The sequence below is a fragment of the Vulpes vulpes genome, chromosome 12 (genome assembly GCF_048418805.1).
Source record: "Vulpes vulpes isolate BD-2025 chromosome 12, VulVul3, whole genome shotgun sequence".
NCBI lineage: Eukaryota > Metazoa > Chordata > Mammalia > Carnivora > Canidae > Vulpes > Vulpes vulpes.
In genome coordinates this window covers 109,440,279-109,456,635 of record NC_132791.1, presented here as the reverse complement: position 1 = coordinate 109,456,635, position 16,357 = coordinate 109,440,279, and the positions used below count along the sequence as shown (strand labels likewise).

At 53.4% G+C, this 16,357-nt stretch overlaps 3 protein-coding genes across 16 annotated transcripts in view; 2 read left to right on the top strand and 1 right to left on the bottom strand.

Annotated features, from left to right (window-relative positions):
• Nucleotides 1–4,231, top strand: part of FAM118B (family with sequence similarity 118 member B) — a 48,020-nt gene extending 43,789 nt beyond the window's left edge. For 4 of the 6 annotated variants that reach the window (XM_025998951.2, XM_072729412.1, XM_072729413.1 and 1 more), the window contains 2 exons: nt 1,443–1,502; nt 1,753–4,231. In XM_025998951.2, the coding sequence (XP_025854736.1) occupies nt 1,443–1,502; nt 1,753–1,766 (74 nt within the window). In that variant the 3' untranslated portion in view covers nt 1,767–4,231. The remainder of the gene's footprint in view (nt 1–1,442; nt 1,503–1,752) is intronic. The other 2 variants (XM_025998950.2, XM_072729415.1) reach the window with 1 other exon arrangement.
• Nucleotides 2,532–8,390, bottom strand: SRPRA (SRP receptor subunit alpha). Its single transcript, XM_025998947.2, has 14 exons — nt 8,106–8,390; nt 7,478–7,561; nt 7,051–7,214; nt 6,741–6,901; nt 6,340–6,499; nt 6,075–6,228; nt 5,771–5,862; nt 5,552–5,670; nt 5,325–5,411; nt 4,831–5,003; nt 4,517–4,730; nt 3,957–4,120; nt 3,762–3,860; nt 2,532–3,622 (listed from the first exon to the last, which is right to left on the bottom strand). The coding sequence occupies exons 1-14, from the start codon at nt 8,220–8,222 to the stop codon at nt 3,494–3,496; spliced, it is 1,917 nt and encodes a 638-aa protein (XP_025854732.1). The 5' UTR covers nt 8,223–8,390; the 3' UTR covers nt 2,532–3,493.
• Nucleotides 8,391–8,553: 163 nt separating this feature from the next.
• Nucleotides 8,554–15,953, top strand: FOXRED1 (FAD dependent oxidoreductase domain containing 1). 9 transcript variants are annotated; one of them, XM_025998946.2, is made up of 11 exons: nt 8,554–8,700; nt 10,661–10,881; nt 11,760–11,870; nt 12,143–12,261; nt 13,336–13,430; nt 13,706–13,807; nt 14,142–14,218; nt 14,403–14,563; nt 14,679–14,808; nt 14,992–15,096; nt 15,305–15,953. In XM_025998946.2, exons 1-11 carry the CDS (start codon nt 8,616–8,618, stop codon nt 15,557–15,559), a joined length of 1,461 nt encoding a protein of 486 aa, XP_025854731.1. In that variant the 5' UTR covers nt 8,554–8,615; the 3' UTR covers nt 15,560–15,953. The 9 variants fall into 9 exon arrangements, with proteins under 9 accessions (XP_025854731.1, XP_072585512.1, XP_072585509.1 ...); XM_072729407.1 differs by having other exon boundaries at nt 8,570–8,700; nt 13,340–13,430; XM_072729409.1 differs by having other exon boundaries at nt 8,576–8,700; nt 10,661–10,733; nt 13,340–13,430.
• The last annotated feature ends 404 nt before the right edge of the window (nt 15,954–16,357 follow it).

Genomic DNA, 16,357 nt, shown 5'->3' with positions numbered 1-16,357 from the left:
GCCATTAAATAGTGAAAGTTACTTGGATTCAAAAGATTCTGTAGGTTCTAGTACATTTATTTCAGAGAAATCAAATAATGGGGAAAGGAAAAATAATTTATATAATTCATTATCATAATATAAGCAGTTATTTTGGTGTATTTCCAGTTAATTTTCCCTATGCATTTTTTCATAGATGTAAACAAATTTTAAGAGGTGTTACTTTATTCAGTGGTACATAAGCATTTTCCCACATGGCTAGCCTTCATAACCACTATTTTTAATGACTTACAATCCAATGTGGATGTTAGTTTACCCAGTATTTCCCATTAGGCAAGTCCTAATTTTTGTTTTGTTTTTCTATTGTAAGTACTGTTGCAATGAATTATATCATCATCCCTACAGTTTTCCTTTTGCCAGTAATTTCCTTTGCATGGGTTCTCAGTGTAATTACTAGGTCAAAGGGCATGAATATTTTAGTGGTTGATAACAATTGCTAAAGTTCTTTCCAAGGCGGGGGGGAATACCAGTACCATTCTGTATGTACGAATGTGGCCTTTTATTTATTTATACTCTAATTGGTCATATTTCTGATTCCTGTTTTCCATGTGTTCAGTTTTAAAGTTTTTTTTTTTTTTTCCTATGCTATTACCTATCCCAGGGCTGTCCAATAGAATTTTCTGCAGTGATAGAAATATTCTATTATCTTCCCTGTCCAGTACCACAACCAAATCCCACATGTGGCTGTTGGACATTTGAAATGTGGTTAGTGGGGATCCCTGGGTGGCGCAGCGGTGTGGTGCCTGCCTTTGGCCCAGGGCGCGATCCTGGAGCCCCGGGATTGAGTCCCACGTCGGGCTCCTGGCATGGAGCCTGCTTCTCCCTCCTCCTGTGTCTCTGCCTCTCTCTCTCTGTCTATCACAAATAAATAAAAATAAATCTTAAAAAAAAAAAAAGAAAGAAAGAAATGTGGTTAGTGTGACTGAGGAACAGAATTTTTAACATAAAACTATTTAGCCACATGTGGCTAATGACACCATATTGGGTAGCTCAGATTTAACTCATTTTGTGTTGTGAGAGCATCTGCTACTTTCCACTCTTCTCCTTGGTTGAATTTGCCCACTTTATGTATTTTTGCATGCTGCTCCCTGTCTCCATTCCTGGATTTTTACCTAAATGTGGCCTTTAAGGTGAGTTAGGGACAGCAGGCACACTTGCCCATTTAATGTTTTATTTACAATGTTGGTGTGCTCAGGGACCATACTGCTTCCTTGTTACTTAATATAATCCGAAGACTAACCCAGTTCTTTCTGCTCACCTCCTTATCTTCTTTTCTGTGATGTCTTCATTACTAATAATGCCATCCTTTCTAGACCATCATTTCATTACCCTTTAGTTGGTTGGTTTTCTATTGTTTTGTCTTTCTGGTCTAATATCCGATGCTGACTGTGCATTCTGTTTAGCAGGGATGGTGAGAGAAGGTCAGCTAAATGGCTCATCGGCTGCACACAGTGAGATAAGAGGTATACTATTTCCTGTTCTACTGTCTGTGTCAGTTTCATTGGCAGAAAATGTTTTCCAGGGATTTGGTTAGGACCTTGGAGAAGTGACTTACCTCCTGCCTGTTAGGATTCTGTGTTTTCCTATTGAGTCTATCACAAGATTCCTAGTATCTGTGATATCTTGTCTTCTGAAGAGTTAAGATTGACTTAAATATCTGTAGCTTCAGATGTGTTTCGTGAGCCTTCATCTTACTCTCTTTTCTCTCCACAGACTGTAGAACATGAGAGGGCTAGAGAAATCATCACCATTAGACCAAGCTGTCAGGCCCGACTGTGGAGAATATTTAGCAGTTAAACTTACAAGAGCCCAACACAGCTCCATGGAAGTACCAAAACCCAGAGGCTGAAGGTTGGCGGTAGAGTTGGGGGTCGGGGGGTGTTCCAGCTCAATCCTTCATGCCCACTGGTTCTTGATCTTCTGCGGCCTATTCCAGTTCAAGGATCCCCCAGTGACAACGGGACCCAATGCAGCCCCCCCATCCCTGGGTTGGACATGCCTGTGTCCACACAACACATCAGTGTGACACCACCACTGACTATGGCTACAGCCCTGCATGAAGGACTTGGGAGCTAGATGCCGCGGGATCACCATGGCCCTTGTTGCTGTTTTGTACTCTATACTTGGTTTTTCAATTAAGCTTAATGGCTTTTTTAAAACATGACTTGAAGCTCTAGTTTTCTAGACCTTTTACAGTGTACAGTATTTTACATAACTGAGCTGTATTAAAAGCTTGTTCATTTACTTCCCAGGGCCCTGGCTCTACTTTTAGAGTCCCTTTAGAAAACTTGCAAAGGCACAAAATGAGCCTAATTTTCGTAACTCCATTTAAAAGTTCTCTTTCGCACTGAAGTGGGTGATCTTACTCTCTGGACAAACATTATCAATTCCTGTTTTATTTCCCTTCTTACCATAAGGCCTAGAAGCATAGTTAGTGTGATGGGGGAATCTTACTTTTTGAATCGTATACAAAATAACTCTGAGACGTAAAAGGCAATTTACTTATGAAATTTATTTTCTTATATAAATTATGTATTTCTCTGGGCAGACAGCCTTCACCTTATTGCACTAATAGCACATCTGTAATACCAAGCTACAGGACAAGTCTTAACAAGAGGTTTGTATTCTTCAACGTAGCACTTGTCTACCAGGCACTGTAGAGAGGAGGAGGAAAAGCCAGGATCCACTCAGGTGAAGAGTGGGGTGGGGGAGAGGGGCAACTTGTATACCCTTTTGACAGTTGGTTCTCTCCCAGGAAAGGGAACATGCAAAGCTTACATCTGGATTCTGGGAGCAGGGAAGAGTTGGAAGGCTGAGAAGCCCAATGCAACACTGCAGCTCAGCTCCCTTTATTTTTGAGGGAAGCAGGAACTCCTTTTGTTCATTTCTAACAAATCACTCTGGCCTAGCTAATGCTTTGAGGAAACAATGGGGATGGGGTCATCATCAGAATTAGCAGCAATTAGAACAGGCCATACACTGCCACAGTGTGATGGGTATCATCCTGGCCCCAGGGGCCTGAAAGCTGTGGATCCAAGGGATAACCCAGAGAGCTAGCTGGCTGTGGAAGTCTTGACTGCTCATTGTGCTCAGACATCCCTGTGACCGTGTGAATTAGCAAAGCTCTGGTGTTGGATCTTCCAACCGTTGGTCAAAGCTGTAATGAGACTGAGTGTGTAGGCAGAGAGAAGGGAATGCCTGAGTAGGAAGGACGACTGTCAGGGAAGGAGGGAAGGGGGTGATGGGCAGTGGACTGTAACATGATTAGGCCCTCGCAGGTGGAGGCTGGGCTGCCAAGGAGTGGGGCAGGGGGAGCTGCAGGCCCCTAGAGCTCCCCTCACTCTGCCTCTGTACTACACTGAAGAGAAGTCACTCACGTATTCTAAAGCACATTCTTGATACAGGAAGAGGGGCTTTGGGGGAAGCAGTGATTTGGTTTTGGGCAAGAGCCATGTTAAGCCTTCATGAGGGCAGCCACCACAGCCTTGGCATTGAGGCTGCGTAGGTCACAGTAGGTCTGGCCAGTGCCCACAAAGACGATGGGTTTGCTCGTGATGTAGGTCATAGAAATAGCAGCTCCCACCTGAAGTGGAGAAAGGGGATACCCAATCAACTCAGAGCCACTTCTTTCCATCCCCTCAGTAACAGGCAGCCTTGGAGCCCATCCCCCTGAGCAGGATGCCCCTCCCCATCTCATGCTGTCCTCATGCATCCATATTTACCTTGTCATCAATGGTATCAAATTTGGTAAGGACAATGCCATCAATGAGCCGAGGTGTTTGAGCCATAGAATGGTCAGCCAAGGCTCTGTTGAACTTGACCTGTAAGGGAGAAACACACCATAAGGCCTGTAAGTACAAGAAGTACCCAGCTGCCCAAAGCTGAGGCTGGGAAAAGAACTAGGCCCTAGCCCTCACCAGCTGGTCCACGGCCTCATTGCCTACTAAGGCCTCCCCCACAAACAGCACCAAGTCGGGTGTGTTGACAGTAATGAGCTTAGCCAGGGCAGTCATCAGAGGGGCATTGTCTTGCATGCGGCCAGCTGTGTCCACCAGCACCACATCAAAGCCTTGGTTACGTGCTAGAGAGAAAAAAAGTGGTCAACTCAAAACTTCTAGACTGTCTTGCTCATCCCAGCTTTCTCTCAAGAAGTGGTAACCTGACTATATATTAAAAGCCTGTGTGTTTACTTTCTCGGGCTCCGGATCTGGTTATAAGGTAGTGTGAGCAAAAACCTGTTCTGTGCTTTGCGGTCAAGAACGTCCTGCCCACAGGATAAAAGAGATGTGTAACAGGCTTTCTTGATTGGAATATATTAGTTTTGCCTGCAGTTAGCCACTCCTGAAGGCAAGTTCTCCAGCCTGACTTGCTACTGAGCAGTAAGTTGGTAGGAGGGGAACCCTGATCCTCCACGAATCCCAAGGAGGAAAGGGGTCCACAGCAGCCCCCAGCCCTGCCCCTGTCCTGTGCGCCGTACCAAAGGCAATCGCTTCCATGGCAATGCCTGCAGCGTCCTTGCCGTAGCCCTTTTCAAACAACTGCACCATAGTGCGGCCAGCGTGCTTCTCTGGGGGGTGTAGGGCACTCAGGCGCCGGGTGTGTGTGCGCAGCTGCTCCACAGCCCCAGCACGAAATGTGTCACAGGCAGCAATGAGGACACTGAAGCCATTCTCTAGCAGCCAGAAGGAAATCTGTGCAAAAGAGCAAAGAAATCAGTCCCTTAGAATGAGAATGGCTAAGACTTAGAGCATGAAAAAAAGGACGTCAGAGGTGGTGGGCGGCTGTACCGACCTTGGCAAGATTAGTAGACTTCCCCACTCCGTTAACACCACAGAAGGTGACAACATAAGGGCGCTGATGACGCTGGGCGTCCATAATATCCCGGAGCATGTCTACACGACGCTGTGGCTGCAGAATCTGCACCAGGGACTCTTGCAGGGCTTGCTTTACTGTGGAAGTCACCGCTAAAAGGGGGCAGTGGATCTGTGAAACGCAAGGAATGTACCCCAAGAACACCCAACACCTAAAGGAACTAGGATCTGGAGGATACAAGGAATCCACACTACATGTGACACTGTTCCAAGCACTTTACAAGTGTTAACTCGATAACTTCTTTTTTTTTTTTTTTTTTAACTCGATAACTTCAAGTCTAAATTACACAGTAGATGTTTAGAGGTGAAGGAACTTGCCAAAAGCCACACACCTAGTAAAAACGGACATCAATGTGCTTAACCTCCTGGTACACATTATGCCTTGAGCATTTTCTGGTTTAGGGGGATACTTACTGCTGAATGTCCCCATCACCTTCCCCTCCAGCTTGTTGGCCACAGATTCACAGAGCTGGACTGCAATGTCTGCTGCCACATTCTTAGCTGGAAAGACAGGGACAGGTGTGAGGGCCAGCCACGTCAACAGTAAACAACCCTGTGGTACAGATGAGAATTCTGCGTGGTTCTACTCTCCACCACCCCTCGCCCATAAACCTTGAGTCCACCTATTCTTCAGAACTTACCAATGAGATGATCACGCATCTTATCCAGCACCGATTCCATGTCTTCACGACTCAAGCTCTTGGAACCCACAAGGCCCTTCAGCATCCCAAACATGCCACCCAGAGTTCCCTTGGTAGCACTGCAGGCACAGGAGATCACAGATCCATAGAAAAGGGCGGGAGTCCAGGCTCATCCCTCCTGGAGCCACACATACCACCCGCCACCTGAAATTCCCCTACCTGGGTTTGGTGGCATTTTGTGCGGTCTCTTCATCATCTGAGCTGCTGCAGTCCAGATCCTGAAGCTGCCCCCCAGGCCCAGTCCCTCGAATCTTGAGGGTACAGGGAAAGGAACAAGATGGGATCGGGAACACTGAAGGCAGAGCAGCCTGGGATTTGCCATGTCCTCACTACTCTGTTATTCAGAAAACTCCAAACATAACCCACTCCCTTTGTTCATAGACACTAAAGGGCCTTCCCTCCTGTTCTCTACCTCCTCTCATTTCTTAATAAAGGTAATCCTTACTGGCCCGTTTTCTCTTACCAAGTTGATGTCCTCAGGCGGGGCAGCGTCAGGGGCTCCATTGGTGGTGGGAGCGCTATAATCCAAGACTTCCTTGTTAGCACAGCCACCCAGTGCCCACACCCGGGGTGCTTTCTTGCCCTTCTCCTTCGGAGCATCTGATTTCGTGGACTTGCTGTAAAGGGTACAGCACCAAAGTTTATAAGTGAAGAAGAAACATCCACCCAGGAGCCCCTTTGCTCCCAGTGTGGCGAGATCCCAGGATTCATGGTGAAAGAATGCTCACCTGGACTTCTCCAGACCTCTCCCATGCTTCTGAATGAACTCCTCCCGCTTCCTGCGTATTAGCTCCTCTTTGGAAAGTTCTACCCCGTTCTCTGGCCCCGCTGGGAGACCAGACTTTTCAGCAGGAACTGCTTTGCCCGTAGCCAAAGGGCCATCAGAGCCTGTTAGGAGAAAACTCTCTGGTGAAAGATGACCAAATTGGAACAATGGGCAAGAGTCTTCCAAGTCCTTGAGAGGAAGCTAGGAACAAACATGCTGGGGATCACGAGGACCAGGGGTGATAGGGTGATGGGCACTGAGCAGGGGAGACAAGCAATGACAGAGAGAAAGACCGGGAACAACTTCAGTCCTTACTGCCATTAACTTTTCATGCCCCTCTTATGTCCAAGAGCTCAAACTCACTCTCCTTCTTGGCCCCCTTTTTTTTGCTGTTCTTTGATTTTTCCTTGGGTTTTTCACCCCGTGTCTCAATCATGGACCTCACAGGTTTCTTGGCCTTTTCAGAATCTTCGAATTTCTTCATGGTAGTGGGAGCACGGATCTTACTGCTCTCCTCTGCTTCGCTAGAGAAAAGAGAAAGAACCCTCACACCAAGAGGTCAATCAGATCTAGAAATGTGTTTCAGTACAACGTGCTACCCTGAACCACCCTCGGGAAAGAAGGGAGCTCATCAGGGCGCAGGCATCGACTCTGCAGAAGGGAGGCCACTCACCGAAGGAGCCGCAGGAAGTCATTCTGGAAATCAAAAGTGCCATTCAATAGACTTAAGGCACTTTGCTGTTGGATCTCTGTGCGGTACTTGTCTCGAAACAGCCGATGCACATCATCTATCAACTTGTCTACGTACGTCAGCGTTAGGATCTTCTGAAAACCGACCTGTTCAGGGAAAAACGGAGCCAACAGATCTGCTTACAAGCCAACTCAACCCAGGCCTCCAGAGGCCAGCTCTGTGGCCTGGCAGGTTTCCCTGACCTGAGGGGCAGCCAAGCTGGCGGCAGCGCCTTCCCTCTCCCCCTCCCCCCTCCCCGGCTTCTCAGTTACTTCATCATATACACTGGGTGCCATTAATTAGGATTCTCTTAGTAATCAGAATTGTGTTCAAAGTGTGACCGCGACGTCTCGGGAGTACCTCCACTTACCACAAACACCAGCTCGAACTGGTTGTCCAGTTTATACTTGAGTGTGAGCGCCTCATGGGTGAAGGAGTTGTTACCTCCCCTTTCCTGGAAGGAAGAGGAGGTCTCAGACACGTCCAGACCACCCAGAAACCCCAGGCTTGCGCCCTTCGGGGACTACCCTGGACTCCCCGTGGGAAGGAACCAGGCGCCCCCCGGCCCAGGCCCCGGCCCCGCCCCCCGCCCCGCCCGGCCCGGCCCGGCCCGGAGGATGCTGGGTCCTTGCTCTCCAGCATCCATCCCATCAGGGAGAGGCGCAGGCACCAAGTCGGGGGCAGGGAAACAGGTCAGGGGAAGGCAAGACACGTGCAAGCCAGGGGGGCCGGAGTCATAGCATCAGATTGACCAGCCGCTGTTCACTTATCTACGGCTTTCAAAGGCGTTTTTCCACTATCCCACCCAGCCTCGGAAACAGCGGGTCAGGCCGCTGGGGGCGGGGGCGGGGGCCGCTGGGGGAACCGTGGGAAACCCGAGGGAGCGCTGCGGGGACTCGGCCCGAGGGCGGGGGCGGGCAGCCGAGTCCCGGGGCGAGCCGGGCGCCCGCTGGGGGGGCGGGGGAGGTGGGGCCGGCGGACCCCGCGGGGAGCGATACCTGCAGCAGCACAGATCGAATCAACGCATTAACGGGCCCGGTGCAGGAGTCGCTCACGCCCTGGAAGCACCAGAGCACAAGCCCGCCCTTGGAGAAAATGGTGAAGAAGTCGAGCATGGCGGCAGCGGGAAAGAAGCCGGGGCCGGCGCCGGGAGCTCAGGCCGCGATCGCCGCCGCTTCCTGCTGCGCCAGGCGCGGGACACGTCACACCAGCGGCCCCGGAAACCGGCTCAGCCGCACTTCCGCTCCGCGCGGCCGGGTCCGCCCCCGCCCCCGCCCCCGCCCGAGGGCGCGCAGTGCTGACGCAGTCGCCAGACTCGCCAATGGCGGGTGGGGGCAGATGGGGGCGGATGGGGGCGGGCCCGCGAGCCACCGCCTCTATCGCCGCTGGCCAATGGGCGCGCTCGTCGTAACGGGTCGGGGCGCGGAGCAGTGACGGCGGAGGGGGCGGGGGGCGGGGCGCGGGGAAGGGGCAGGGTCCGGTGTGGAGCTGCGGGGCGCGCAGAGGCCATGCTGCGGACGGCGTTGCGGCCGCGCTGGGGCCGGGCCCTGCTGGCCCGGGGGCTGGGCTCACGCCGCGGAGGCTCCGCTCCGGGTAAAGTTGAGGGCAGCGGAGGGTATCGCGGGGGTCGGGTGGGCCCGGTCGCCGGCTGTGCGGCCTTCGGGACTCGGTACCCGGCCCCCCGTGCAAGGGCAGCGGGTCGGCCGGGAGAAGGGGCTGAGCTTGCCGGGCCGAGCTCGTGAGGCCCGAGCGCCGCACGGATGCCGAGGGTGCCTTCTCAGGCGACAGCTGCCACATCGCTGCAAGCCTCGACTTAACCACGGAAGAGCAGAGCCAGGCTGGGGGGTCGCAGCGGTAGACGTGCAGGAGGCCCCGCCCGCGGGCAGGTTGCGGTGCCAGGTGTGCGGCTGCGGGGGGCGGGGTGGGGAGGAGCAGAGCGCGCACGTCGGTGCAGGCGCCCGGGGAGCTGTAGACTCCCGCTGGGCCCCGCAGCCAGCGTGATTGCAGGAGCGCAGGGGGCAGATGGGTTCAAGGAAGATGTGCGTCCCACGTCCTGAGGAACCCGAGCAAAAGCTTAAGAGAAGCATTGGTTTTGTGCAAGGCGCTAGCAGAAGCCGTGTAGTTGGTGTAGACATGGGGAAGGCAGCGTGGACGGCGGAGGTAAGCCCAGGTCGGAGAACATGCGAGTCCGTGGAAAGACTTGGAGATGCGTGAGTTAGGTGTGAAAGACAAAAGGATTCGTTGATTCAGGGCGCTTAACGGTGCGCCAGGTTCTGTGCCGGGTCAGAGATCGAGAGGCCAAGAAAGCAGGCATAGCACAGCCAGACGCAATCATAGAGAAATTCAGAGTTGCAGATGCGCTGCGTGAGGCAATGAGATGGCGGGACAGGAGATTTGGACAGTGTAGGGGGGCAGGAAAGCCTTTCCTGAGAAAATGATAACTGAGCTGAAGGGGAAGGGAAGCAGGGCCTTAACAGCAAAGAAGTGCACCCAGTTGCTTTTTTTTTTTTTTAAAGATTTTTAAAAACTTATTTATTCATGAGAGAGAGAGAGAGGCAGAGACACAGGCAGAGGGAGAAGCAGGCTCCGTGCAGGGAGCCCGATGCAGGACTTGATCCCGGGTCTCCAGGATCATGCCCTGGGCTGAAGGCAGCGCTAAACCACTGGGCCACTGGACAGAGTTTCAAAGCAGAGAGAACCCACATGTCGATCCCCTGTGGTGGGAAGAAAGAAAGAAAGCGCCATCAAGGTGTCAGAGGGCTGGAGTGGGGGAGGAGGGAGAGAACAAGGTAAACAGGAGCCGGGCTGTGCAGTGTCTCACAGGCCATGTTAAAGACTTTGGACTTTTATCCTTGGAGTAATGGTCACTGGAAGGTTTTAAGCAACCAAGTATGTGATTAAATTAGTGCTTAGAAAATATTTTAGCTAACACGCAGAAGAGAGTTGGGTGGGCAAGAGGAGAATTACTGGGAACAATTCGGAAGCTTTTGCATTAGTCTAGGGGAGAGCTTAGGGTGGTGGTAGCAGAGAAGGGGGGGAATGGGAGGACAGATTGGGGAGATATTTAGGAGGCAAAGACATCAGGACTTCATGATAAATAGGACATGAATGTAGCTTTGCTGGTGGCGATGGATATCCAGGATAAGATGCCCCTCGGAGTATCATGCTTCAGAGGGCACTGCAGCTTGGGGTGTGCCAGGACCCATTGGCCCAGGAGCCTGGGACATCCAAGACAAGAGGACCATGCAGTTGAATCTGTGAGCCTGGGGCCCAGAGGAGAGAGCAGCCTGCACGGGAGGTAAACCTGCCTAAGTCCCCTCGCCTAGGGAGAGAGGATAGAGTGTTCATTTTAAGAAGCTGACTCTTGCATTGCTGGGCACACCACATGAGAAGGCAGAGAGCCTAATGGCACGCAGACCACATAGTGAAGCTGACCTTATGAGACAGGCCAGCTGTGGGCACAGCCTGCTCAGGGTCCACTTAGCCCATCCTCTAACCCCTAACCACCTGGAAAGAAAACGTATGGCCTTCTGACCATAACTGCGTCCCACAGACCAGAACGGAAAGGTGTCTGAGATTAAGAAGAAGATCCAGTCAGTCCTTCCTGGAGGAGCTTGGAATCCACTGTACGACACCAGCTACCTGCCCCCTGAACACTCGGATGTGGTGATTGTGGGGGGTGGGGTGATTGGCCTGTCTGTGGCCTATTGGCTGAAGAGGTTGGAGAAGCCACGAGGTGCCATTCGGGTGCTGGTGGTGGAACGGGACCACACGGTGAGGTCTGGGGGAGGGTGGCGTCATGAGTGGGGCACTGACTCCGATCTTACTCAGGGGCAAGTGGGAGGAAAGATGTCAGTCTTTGGGGGTCCAAAGGGCAGAAACTGTACTTTGGGTCTTGTTGAGGAATAGTCCCAGGCTTTCCCTCCCATGAATTAGAGACTTTGGCTGTATGGTTTTTGCTCTTAAAAGCAAATTTCACCATGTTGGATCTTCTGGGCGCAAAGAGAGCCTGTATTCCAGCTGTCATGAACAGACAGCTCTCCCATCCCCCTTTTGGTTCTATGACTTCTCAGGTTTTGCACTTCAGTTGTTCCTATTCTTTTTGTTTTGTTTTCAAAGATTTTATTCATCTATCTGATTGAGAAAGAGAGAGACAGCATAATAGGCGGGAGAGGGAGAGGGAGAAGCAGACTCCCCACTGAGCAGGGAGCCTGATGCGGGGCTCGATCCCAGGACCCTAAGATCATGACCTGAGCCGAAGGCAGACACTTAACCAACTGAGCCACGCAGGCGCCCCCGTTGTTCCTAGTCAAGCCACTGCCAGTTAACTACGAATCTTGCTAGTTTGGTCACATCCTTCCATTTTCCAGTTAGTAGATGAAATGTTAATCTCCTGCCCTTGAGCTTCCAGACCATTCCCATGTGTGCCACGTGCCCAGCCCTTTAGATGGCCCATCTGCTAAGAAGGATCTTAGTGGTTACTGTCCTCTTTGGGTGCTGGTTGTCCTGCATGTGGGTTTATCTGCCTCTGCTCCTCTTATATTTTAAGCCCGCAGGTAGTACTGTGCTCTACTTGTAGGTGCTTCTGCTACAGGAGGGTGCTCACATGGACGGGGTGCTGGCCCCCCTCAGTCTCTCTTGTCTTCCCACAGTACTCCCGGGCATCCACCGTGCTTTCTGTGGGCGGCATTCGCCAGCAGTTCTCCGTGCCCGAGAACATCCAGCTCTCCCTCTTTTCCATTGAGTTTCTACGCAACATCAATGTACGTGCAGAGAGACTTGGGCGTGGGGGGTGGGGACCATGCCTTTAGCCCAGAGATTGGAGTAGCTCCCTGGCCAGGGGATCAGGAAGCAGAAGCAGTTCAGGCACCTAGGAGTGGGAACCTCTAGTTTCCCCCCCACACCCCGGTGGTGGAACCCAGAGGGGGACTCCTCTAAGTCTTGGGAGGTGTTGGTGAAGAACCAGGAGAGCTCTCCCTCCATTCTTTAAATCAGCTTCTCTACAGAGCCTTTTTTTTTTTTTCTTTGCACACAGGAGTACCTGGCTGTAGTCGATGACCCTCCCCTGGACATCCAGTTCAACCCCTCAGGTTATCTCTTGCTGGCTTCAGAAAAGGGTGCCGCACTCATGGAGAGCAACGTGAAGGTGCAGAGGTGGGTACCTGGCACACCAGCAGGCTGCTCCTCACTCAGCTGCGTACACCCGGCAAGCTCCGATTCCAAGTTAGGAACTGGGATGGGCGAGTTGCTAAGACAGGTCCCTACTGTGTGGTAGCGCAGCGTGTCGGGAACCACAGACACATGGAGACCCCCAGGACCCTGTGCCAGGTGCTGTAACAGATGTGGACCAACACGCTGCTGTGGTGGTTCCCAGATTTGCCAGATCATAGGAACCACCTGGAAAATCCCACACCTAATAAGCCACAACCTCTAGGGAAGGGCCCGGGAATCTGCACATTTTTCCTGTGAGGGCCAGGTAGTCGGTATTTTAGGCTTTTGGGGGCATAGGGTCTCTGTTGCAGTCACCCAGCTCTGCAGTTGAAAGAAACACAGCCATAGACAAAACATGGGCAAAAATATAAACGACCAAGTGTGACTCATACAAAAATGCAGGCAGCAGGCCGGTTTGGGCAGCCCCTCTCCTGAGTGAGTCTCACGATTGGTCAGGAGTGCACGTGTTCAACAGATCGACTTGCAAGTCTCACTGGGGACATCAGGTGATGTCTCAGATGCAGCGTTTATTCATTTAGCCACCAAATAGCCACCATTTTGTATGTGGGTAAACTGAGGCACGGGCACTTAGTGGTGGCGCTGGGATTCAACACAGGCAGTCTGCTTGCGAGTGTGTCCTCTTAGGATCTGTGTTGCTGTCTTTGGGGGGTTGTGCTGGTGGATGGGACTGTACTAGAAAGTGGGCAGGAAGGCCCTTCCAGGCACAAGTGGAGAAAGTGACCTGCGCTATCGTGAAAGGACGTGGAATAATCAGGGGATGACGGGGTTCAGCCTGGCCAAAGGGATATGAGGGTGTAGGCAAGGAAAGAGGGATCAGGTGAAGAGCTGTGGCTGGGAGGCTTGGTCTCCACCCACTCAGCAAGGAGGAAAACTTGGGGAGTTTGGGGCAGAGAAGTGACACGAATGAGGCGGAACCCCCACTTGTAGAGTGGGGTCTATACTTCTCCGTCTCTGCTCACTCCCCCTCTGACACACATGCACATGCATTTCTCTCAGGCAGGAAGGAGCCAAAGTTTGCCTGATGTCTCCTGAGCAGCTTCGGAACAAATTTCCCTGGATAAACACAGACGGCGTGGCTTTGGCGTCTTACGGTGAGGCCTGCTTGCAGAGGGGCTCAGGGTTCATGGGGCATCTTGGGTAGGGAGTCTCAGCACCCTGTAGCCACACCCGGCTACAGGAAGCAGTGCTGCCCCCCTGCCCCCCGGGCCGTGCTAGCTCTGTGTCCTTCCACAGGATTTGACTCTGGTGCATCAGGCAGCAGGACTTCCCCTGGCTTACAAGCCCTAAGGAGGGGTCAGGGGCACAGGAAATCCAGTAGGAGGGGAGGGTCCTGACCCCGCCTCATGAGTCCTCTTGCTTGTCACAGGGATGGAGCACGAAGGTTGGTTTGACCCCTGGTGTCTGCTCCAGGGGCTTCGGCGGAAGGTTCAGTCCATGGGGGTCCTCTTCTGCCATGGAGAGGTGACACGTGAGTCTGAGGTCCCTTCTTTGCTCTGCTCCCCGGGGTGCCGGGGTAGATGGGGTCTTAGCTTCATTCACGAGCTAATAAGCAAGAGTTGGGGGGCGAGGGAGTTCTCCCCGGGGGCTGGGCATCCCGACTCCGGCTCCTAACTAGCCTTCTGCACGACTTACTCGTGCTGGAAGGTTTCAGCACCCTCCTGTCCTGCGTGTGGCCAGGTTCATCCTGGTCCCCCCATCTCTGTGGGAAAGCCCCAGCCTTCCAGCCTGCTCCCCTCATGAAACCCCTGCTATCCCAATCTTGTCCTTTTCGGGCCTCAGGAGTTCCTCTCTTTTTTCTGCAGGTTTTATCTCTTCGTCCGACCACATGGAGACCAGGAGCGGGGAAGAGGTGACTTTGAAAAGGATCCATGAAGTCCATGTAAGTTCCCAGCCTCTGCGTCCTCCTTACCAAGTGGAGGGGCACAAAAGGCAACAGCTGTCACTTTGATCTTTTTCTACCTACTTCCAGTCTGGGTAAACTAAGGCTCAGGAAGAAATGCACCTGTCATGGCGCCCGGCGTATGGCCCGGGCCCTGCCTCCCCTCCCCCTCTGGTGCCTGCAGGTGAAGGTAGACCGCAGCCTGGAGTACCAGCCTGTGGAATGTGCCATCGTGATCAACGCAGCGGGGGCCTGGTCTGGCCAGATCGCACAGCTGGCTGGTATCGGGAAGGGGCCACCGGGCACCCTGCAGGGCACCAAGCTACCTGTGGAGCCGAGGAAAAGGTGACTCCCCTCAGGGCAGCTGAGGAGATTGGTGGGAGAGGGGAAGAGGCAGTGTAAGGGGTTGTTACTTGTGGTGGGAAGGGGAGGGGCTCTTCTAACCTGCTGGTCATGGTAGGTACGTGTACGTGTGGCACTGCCCCCAGGGACCGGGCCTGGAGACCCCATTCGTCGTAGATCCTAGTGGGGTCTATTTCCGCCGGGAAGGACTGGGCAACAACTATCTGGGCGGCTGTAGCCCCACCGAGGTAAGCTAGGTGGGGTTGGGGTGCTGGGCAGCAGACAGGCCAGTCATCACTAAAGAGCCAGGCTATTTGGGGGGGCCAGCACTCCTGTTGATGTGCCAGCCCTACTGAGGGGAGTAACGGGGTCAGTGGGGCCCGCCCTCCTGTCCAAGGCAGAATAAGCCACGTCCCCACCTCTCACCGCAGGAGGAGGAACCGGACCCAGGGAACCTGGAAGTGGACCATGATTTCTTCCAGGACAAGGTGTGGCCCTCTTTGGCCCAGAGGGTACCAGCTTTTGAGACTCTGAAGGTAAGTGGGAGGCCGGTGAGCCTGACCACCTCGGTCCCCTTGGAGAGCCTGTCCGCTGTCACGCGCCCTCCACCTCACAGCTGCTAAGGACCCATCCCATTGACCCCTCAGCAGCTGGGAGGTCAGACCGTGTCTGACTCTTGGGCAGGAGCGAGGGCGGTGTGTGCCGGCACCTTCCCGGGCACCCCAGCATCTTGTCCACCCGCAGGCTCGGAGCTCTTGGGCTGGCTATTACGACTACAACACCTTTGACCAGAATGGTGTGGTGGGTCCCCACCCACTAGTCATCAACATGTACTTTGCCACGGGCTTCAGTGGCCATGGACTCCAGCAGGCCCCTGCCGTGGGCCGAGCCGTGGCGGAGATGGTGCTTCAAGGCCACTTCCAGACTATCGACCTGAGCCCCTTTCTCTTCAGCCGCTTTTACTTGGGAGAGAAGGTCCAGGAGCACAATATCGTCTGAGCCGTAAGCTCTCAGATGGGCCCCACTGCCCCATTCGTCAGCCTTGGCCCACATGCACATCTTCCTCACCGTGGCTTTCCCCAGCACCAAGCCAGGCTCTCCTGTCCCCGCACCCTGCTCATCCGGAGGTGGGGCAGGCACGCAGACGACGGGCTTTGAGGCACTGCACCTGAGGCCCAGGCCAACAGAGTGATGGGTGAGACTGCACGACCCATCTCTGGCCGGGGTGGAGGCCACCCACCGAAGTAGTACAGCTGGACTACTAGTATACCTGATCATGTGACCGAGACCGGCTCCTTCCTGGTACCCAGGCAGGGAGCATTCGGGCAGCCTGGCCCGGATGTAGTGACTGTCTACCCTAGTCATCAACCAATAAATGTGATTACTCTTCCCATCCGGTCCTCCATCCCTTCTGCCTCACGTCACGGCTCATGCTTCTGAAGCACCCATTGGCCCTTGACACCAGGCTGGGAGGAGCACGGCCGCCTGGCGGGACCATTCTTAAGTCCTGGGTGGAGGCATCTTGTTTGCAGACTAATGCCTCCTCTTCCTGAGTTCCTGCAGGGGTTTGGCCATGGAGGGAAGGGAAGGGTTCATTCGTGTATGGACTATTTTTTCAGCTCCAACCCTTGGCCGGGCCCAGGGCTACATGTTAGGGGAACCAGGCAAGGCATCCTGTAGGTCCTCACTCGAGTGTTCTTATCTCCGCCCTGCCCCTCTGCCCAGGTCAGATGGAGTGCAGGCCCCGGAGGGCCGGGAATAAGTGATTCCAGGCTGTGGGGAAACCCAGTACAAATG

Excerpts from the sequence above, each read along its gene's own strand:
- SRPRA (XM_025998947.2), bottom strand. The coding sequence starts at position 8,222 with ATGCTCGACTTCTTCACCATTTTCTCCAAGGGCGGGCTTGTGCTCTGG. Across the intron at positions 6,902-7,050 it reads GACTTCCTGCGGCTCCTTCG|CGAAGCAGAGGAGAGCAGTA; the intron begins GTGAGTGGCCTC and ends TCTTTTCTCTAG. Across the intron at positions 3,623-3,761 it reads TTGATACCATTGATGACAAG|GTGGGAGCTGCTATTTCTAT; the intron begins GTAAATATGGAT and ends TCTCCACTTCAG.
- FOXRED1 (XM_025998946.2), top strand. The coding sequence starts at position 8,616 with ATGCTGCGGACGGCGTTGCGGCCGCGCTGGGGCCGGGCCCTGCTGGCC. Across the intron at positions 10,882-11,759 it reads TGGTGGAACGGGACCACACG|TACTCCCGGGCATCCACCGT; the intron begins GTGAGGTCTGGG and ends GTCTTCCCACAG. Across the intron at positions 13,431-13,705 it reads CGTGGCTTTGGCGTCTTACG|GGATGGAGCACGAAGGTTGG; the intron begins GTGAGGCCTGCT and ends TGCTTGTCACAG.